At 31.5% G+C, this 7,074-nt stretch overlaps 1 protein-coding gene across 1 annotated transcript; it reads left to right on the top strand.

The window, feature by feature from the left end:
- The first annotated feature begins 3,836 nt into the window (after nucleotides 1–3,836).
- LOC124362748 (probable hydroxyacid-oxoacid transhydrogenase, mitochondrial) lies at nucleotides 3,837–6,561 on the top strand. The gene is made up of 3 exons (XM_046817497.1): nucleotides 3,837–3,972; nucleotides 4,260–4,381; nucleotides 6,330–6,561. The coding sequence occupies exons 1-3, from the start codon at nucleotides 3,861–3,863 to the stop codon at nucleotides 6,411–6,413; spliced, it is 318 nt and encodes a 105-aa protein (XP_046673453.1). The 5' UTR covers nucleotides 3,837–3,860; the 3' UTR covers nucleotides 6,414–6,561.
- The last annotated feature ends 513 nt before the right edge of the window (nucleotides 6,562–7,074 follow it).

The following is a 7,074-nucleotide window of genomic DNA, read 5'->3' on the forward strand; positions in this document are numbered from 1 at the left end:
GCCTCCACCATGGCAGGTGTGGGGTTCGGTAACGCAGGGGTCCACCTGTGGCCCATGGCCTCTCTTATCCTATCTCTGGCAATTGTAAAACCTTTCAGCCTAAGGACTACAGGTAAATTCATAATGTATCATGTTTATTTGGACATACATGACTTGTTGCTAATTATTGGTAAAAGAAATTTTGGTATAGGGTCAATACTCTCATTGATATAAGTATCCATATTAATACTTATATGGGCATAATAAATAAATATACTACACTTGATCTCAAACATTGACTATCCTTTATCAGGATAATTGCAATTTTATAATGTGCAGACGTTTTGAAAACTGTTATCTTTGACAGTGCCGCATGGGTGGTGAGTTACACAAATTTTCTTTATGATCAGTCAAAATAGTTTCTGAGTCTACATATATATATATATATACAGGGTGTATATTATGTCTGGAAACACCCAAATATGTCCTTTAATAATTTAAATATAAATTTGAAACCTCTTACAATCGTGATAGAGATTGGGCATCTACTTTTTGGAACAATGTTTTGTTATGTCACACCAACGGGGGACGTCCTGGCCGAGGGTATCGTGAATATTCTTAATGGAAGCCTATACCTTGTGGATACATAATTTTAAAGGTAATAGCTTACTGAATTGAATGCCACAAACCGCATCTCAAAGGAATTATTCTATCAGAAAATAGAGCATTTTTAGTATTGAAAAATTTACTGATGTTCAACAATGTAATTTTAACATGGTTCTTGCCACAAAATGTGTTTACACTAATTTTTTAGCATTTTTTAAATGTTCAATTAAAATAAAATAAACAATTTATTTTTAAGCTGGTTTCATTAGTACAAATTTACCAGTTTTTTATTACAATGAATAAAACTTATGAGTCACTTTCTCTGATTACTTATGAATCTGTACTTGGTGTTTTCCAGTCAGCAGGGAAGGTTTAAAGAGACAAAGGTCACTAGCCTATGAGAAACATTATTGTGTTATTAATCATCTGGTCTACAGGTTTCAGTTTGTTGAGCATGGAGCTTTCACTAGACAGGTCTAAGCTTGGGAATTACAAATGGACAAAGGTCATATCATTCCTGTCGAGTTAATCAGTGTCTCTGAAGCATTTGCTGTCAACAATTTATCTAATTACAGTAGTTCAGTTTTTATTTGGCATTTTAATGGAATTGTCTGAAAAGAGAACGAATTACTCTGTTGATGATACGAGGATATGGCGATCGTCAAAGATCTTATCGGGAAGTTTGTAATTTGTTTAATGACCACTTTCCCAGAAAGGAATCCCATAAGTGTTTCAACAATATCAAAAACTATTGAGCGTTTTGAAAATGACAGGGAGTGTACGTAATCGGCCAAAGTCGGGTTAGGATACAATCTGCAACAGATGAAGAACATGCACTAGATGTTTTGCAAACATTTATTGAAGACCCACATACATCGCTCAGAAAAGCTGCACAGCAACATGATATGCACCCTATGTCTGTGAGTAAGATTTTGAAAATTAATAAATACAAACCATTTAAAGTTCATTTAGGTCCAACAGTTAAGTGAGGATGATTACGACAGAAGAGTTGAGTTTTGTGAACTTGTGGATGCGCAAATGTGATGACAGTAGAGATTTTCTGACCAACATACTATTTTCTGATGAGGCAACTTTTTTCCTAAATGGCAATGTTAACAGGCACAATTGCCGTTACTGGGCTAGTGAAAACCCACATTGGATTACTGAGTCCCATTCACAGCAACCACAAAAACTGAACGTATGGTGTGGAATTTTAGGTAACAAAATTGTTGGACCCTTTTTTCATCAATGGAAATTTAAATGCCGAACTTTACTACAATATGCTCCAAAATGAAAATAATCCCAGCTATTCAAATTGCATCAGGAGAATACTTTGATAATGTTATGGTTTCAGCAGGATGGTGCTCCACCCCATTATGGGAGACAGGTAAGAGAGTATTTGGATTTAAGGTTTCCTCATAAATGGATTGGCCGAAGAGGAGAAATCGAATGGCCTCCAAGATCTCCGGATTTGTCACCAATCGATTATTTCCTATGGGGTCATTTAAAATCCAATGTTTATAGAAGAAAGCCTCATAATTTGGAAGACCTAAGAAACAGGATTATAGAGGAGATTGCTTTGATAAACTGAAGAAATGTTAGGCACATCTGTCGAATCATTTTACACAAGATTGGCTCATTGTCAAAACCGTAGAAGGAACACAGTTCGAACAATTGCTTTGACACCAAATGCAGGCAAAACGTTTGTTGTAAGACTTTTCTAACAGCATACATTATTTTTTATTTGTAATAAGAAATCAATAACATAAGTATTTCCATAATTGTACTGTAATAAAAACTAGCAAATTTGTGCTAATAGAACCAGCTTAAAGTGAAATTTTTGTTTTATTTTAATTGAACATTTAAAAAAATGCTAAAAAATTAGTGTAACACATTTTGTGGCAAGAACCATGTTAAAATTACATTGTTGAAACATCAGTAAAATTTTTCAATACTAAAAATGCTCTATTTTCTGATAGAATAATTCCCTTGAGATGCGGTTTTGTGGCATTCAATTTCAGTAAGCTATTACCTTTAAAATTATGTATCACAAGGTATAGGCTTCCATTAAGAATATTCACGATACCCTCGGCAGGACGTCCCCCGTTGGTGTGACATAAACAAAACATTGTTCCAAAAAGTAGATGCCCAATCTCTATCACGATTGTAAGAGGTTTCAAAATTTATATTTAAATTATTAAAGGATATATTTGGGTGTTTCCAGACATAATATACACCCTGTATATAATATATATATATATATATATATATATATATATATATATATGGAGGATGTTTGTATGTATGACATTGGTAGGCTCAGAAACTATTTGACTGATCATAAAGAAAATTTTGTGTAACTCACCACCATGCGGCACTGTCAAAGATAAAGTTTTTTAAAACGTCTGCACATTATAAATTGCAATTACAAGATAGTTACATATATTAAATAGCCAAAACACTAATTGAAGGCGCTTTTGAAGTTATGATGTATATTTGTCTTTAAAATAAATTTCTTGTTGAATTGAAAGCTTCAGTGTTAAACCACTTTATAATAAAATACTTGTACATGTACAATGGCTATATACATACACTTTTGACAGATTTTCTTGATGATGGCTATAAGGCAAACTCTACATCGGCATTGAAATATAATTCACTTGAACCAGAAGTGCTCATACAGTACACGGGCCAAAGCTTACGAAAAGCTTGTGAAGCCGTGGGAAACAGCTAGTCAATTACATATTATGAAATATGTTCGACAATATTTTCACTGAGTAAAGTCCAGACAGAATACACTAGATCCCAACAAAGTTGAGAATATAAAATGAGTCACATGATATTCTGAAGAAATGTTTAATATTTAAAATAACCGTATTTATATAAAAACAAAATTAGTTAGTTAACACACTGGCAGAAAGAAAATGGGCCAATGATGTACTCAATGTGTGGCAAAATTCAAACTCATTATTTACATTGTTAATGTGATTATTGGTTCATTAGGCCTAAAATATCATCATACCAGAAAAAAGACGTAATGTATTGAGTATTAATACTTCACACAGCTCTGTATCATATTTGAGAATCAACAAAAAGTTTAGAAATGTTACTAAATTACTATGTTGACAATCAACTATTCAACATGAATATTGATTGTTTGTTAAGAAACCTGTGTGTGGGTTTGTGTGTCTTTTCGTTTCAAAATCTACTAGTCAATGTATTATGTATTTTCAGCAAAGACCATCCCATTATCCCTCACGGGACTATCAGTAGTCATGTCTGCTCCAGCAGTGTTCAAATTCACTGGAACTGCTTGTCCAGAGCGTCATCTTGAGGCTGCAGAGATTCTAGGTGCTGACATCTCCAATGCCAACAGGGCTGATGCAGGTACATCACGTGGTCTTGTACATTGTCGGGCATATTCTTTATCTTCATCCTAAACCCTCTTTCTTAAAACCTTCCTTGTCTGTTTATATCAACCGAAGAAGACTCTGGTATGAAGATACCAAATATTTTTATATAATTGTAATCTATTAAACATTGTAATTGTAAATATAATAATGTTTATAGACAAAGTTTTTTTCTTGTGTAAAATTTGTACTAAGGTGCCGCCATAGCATGTTACAAGGAGTGGTACTAAACTTTTTTACATATATTCTCATTTTTTTAACCAGGTGCCATCTTGGCAGACACTGTGCGAGGCTACATGCAGGTGATGAAGGTGGAAAATGGTCTCACAGAGCTAGGGTACTCCAAGTCTGACATTCCTGGACTAGTCAAGGGAACCCTGCCTCAGGTAAACTGATTTATTAACTGCTTCCAAACACAAAAAGTAACTAATTAGAATATATGTACTGGTGACTGTACTGTTGTACTTATAAGTATTTGTCTTAAACACTTCAGTATACAACCAGTCATAAATTAACCCAATTTTGTAAAATGTGCAGAATCATTTTTTTATTGCTGAATAGTTTCTATAGTAACCGAGTATAATGCATGGTGAAGTATGAATACGGCTGCAACCAGCTGCTTATGTCGATGTTGAATTGCCAATGCGTTTTTATTAGCATGATTGCTACCAACACAACTTCAATGATCCACAGTAGAGTTAAAATATTCATTTGAATTGTCACCTTACGTAAGCTTTTCTAAAAATTATTTCATCACATTTTTACATATTTTAATTTTTTGTAATGAAATTTTTCCTTGGATACAATAATAAAATGTTATTACCATATTTTTTGTAATTTTAGGTTCAACGATAAACATAAAATTATTGTAATTTGATGTTAAATCACACAACTAATCAACTGTTGTCAACCTGAAAAAATTTCTTAAAAAGAATTATACAATTAACCCTTTCCGGGCCATGCGGCAATATATAGTCGCCTTGATATTTCGTCGTTTTCTTTAATAAATACGACGTCAAATGATTAAAGTTTTATTATTCCTGGTATATTTGTAGATAATTAATCTGAATATCATTTTTATTTTGGAGGTCTATGCATTTTTATTTCGTAATTGTCACGTGACATTATCAGCTGACTCAATCTATTGTTTGTTAATTCTTTATGCTTTAGTGTAATCATATTGTATGCTGGATTCTTCTTCATTATTTAATTTTGTGTTTTATTGTCGCCTTGATATTTGTCGTTTTCTTAAATAAATACGACGTCAAATGATTAAAGTTTTATGTTTTTTTTTATTCCCTGGTATATTTGTAGATAATTAATCTGAATATCATTTTTATTTTGGAGGTCTATGCATTTTTTATTTCGTAATTGTCACGTGACATTATCAGCTGACTCGATCTATTGTTGTTAATTCTTTATGCTGTAGTGTAATCGTATTATTGTATGCTGGATTCTTCTTCATTATTTTATTTTGTGGTTGTAAATATTAGTTGTGTTAGTAGTTACGTGCTTAGCTATTGTGTGTAGTAGTTACAATGACTGACAATTTGCGATCTCATGGGAGTGAAATTGTAAGTATCATATTTGTAACTAGAAAAAGTGTAAATAAATTTCAGATAAAATTGTGTAAATATTTCTTGGTAAATAGTGTTTTTAACTGTATTGAAACTGTTTATGGAATATTTATTTTAAGTTTGCAGTGTAAGAGTCAGTTGCTTTAACACTTATAAAATGTTGCGAAGTACAATTATGCGTATTTATACAAAATGTGTCATAAAAAATTTATTTATGAGAAAAATAAACACAACATTTTGTATGGTTGTTCCTTTCTAAATGTACAATATAATAAAATAGCTTCCCACATTAAAATTATTTTTCCTTTTTTTAGTTATTTACAATAAAAAATTTTGTATGTAAATCTATTTAAACATTTTTTTTTTAATTACTTAAAACTACATCTATATATTTTTTTTGTTGATAGTATATATCTATACGAGTAATTTGGTGCAACTTTAAGGTTATTCTCTAATTTTTATTAAAAGTTATAAATTTTAATCTAAGAGACAGCAAAATTGCCAATTTTAGCCTGGCACTTTTGACTAGTCACAAGGGGATATGATATGTGAAAAAATTTTGCAACATCTCATATTTGGTACTGGCCCTGAAAGGGTTAATTGTGAAAACATACAGAGTTTAGTGGTACAAAATCAGATAAAACGAGTGTTAAATGGGTTGGGCTTTGTCATATGTATATGAATTTTTCTGTAGAATATTGTCTTCTTGGTTATGTTAACTTTTTTAGTAAATTAATTTTAAAATTTCTTATTTCAGCATCGCATAACAAAGCTAGCACCCAGAGAACAGAGTGAAGAAGACTTGGCTCAGCTCTTTGAAAATTCTTTCTCGGTCTACTAACCAAGATTAAGTGTTAAGTCCATTGTCAGTGCCATATGGAATCTCATGTCCACTTTTCAAATATCGGTTGTGGTTCATGTGCCTTATTCTCTCATCATGTATTTTACATAAGCAGTGCCTGTATCTTTAATCTATAACCTTTTGAACCCATTTTTGAACATTTGACGTTATATTTAACGAATAAAAAGTTGAAGGCTATGCTACAACGCCTTCCAAAATAATATAATATTTGCCTAAAACTCATGTTGTACATGAGATTTTTTAGAATTAAAATTAGGAGTTTCAGATTATATTGTTGATACAGTAGATTAAGTGATATAGAGGACTTTATGGTCCTAACTTTTCATTTCAAGAGAACCCTTTTAAGTTTCATTTCAATTTGGGTATAATATTGTATCAGGGTTTATGATTTATTATTACAAATGTATTTATATGTTGAAAATATTATTGATAACATATATAGCTATTTTTCCGTATAGCTTATATACGGATATAGCTATTTTCTCTTGATTCTGGTACCAATATTATTTTTAAAGAATTTTAAAATAACTTTAAAAATAATAATCAATTATGTCATAAATTAAGTATTTTAAACACATTTGTAAAAGAATCCTGTTTTCTATCAAGTATCAAATGACGTCGTTTTTAGTCTCACTGCAAC

This window comes from Homalodisca vitripennis, chromosome 5 (genome assembly GCF_021130785.1).
Source record: "Homalodisca vitripennis isolate AUS2020 chromosome 5, UT_GWSS_2.1, whole genome shotgun sequence".
Lineage (NCBI taxonomy): Eukaryota > Metazoa > Arthropoda > Insecta > Hemiptera > Cicadellidae > Homalodisca > Homalodisca vitripennis.

Coding starts and splice junctions, on each gene's coding strand:
- LOC124362748 (XM_046817497.1), top strand. CDS start 3,861: ATGTCTGCTCCAGCAGTGTTCAAATTCACTGGAACTGCTTGTCCAGAG. Junction 3,973..4,259: donor TGCCAACAGGGCTGATGCAG/GTACATCACGTG, acceptor TTTTTTAACCAG/GTGCCATCTTGGCAGACACT. Junction 4,382..6,329: donor TCAAGGGAACCCTGCCTCAG/GTAAACTGATTT, acceptor TTCTTATTTCAG/CATCGCATAACAAAGCTAGC.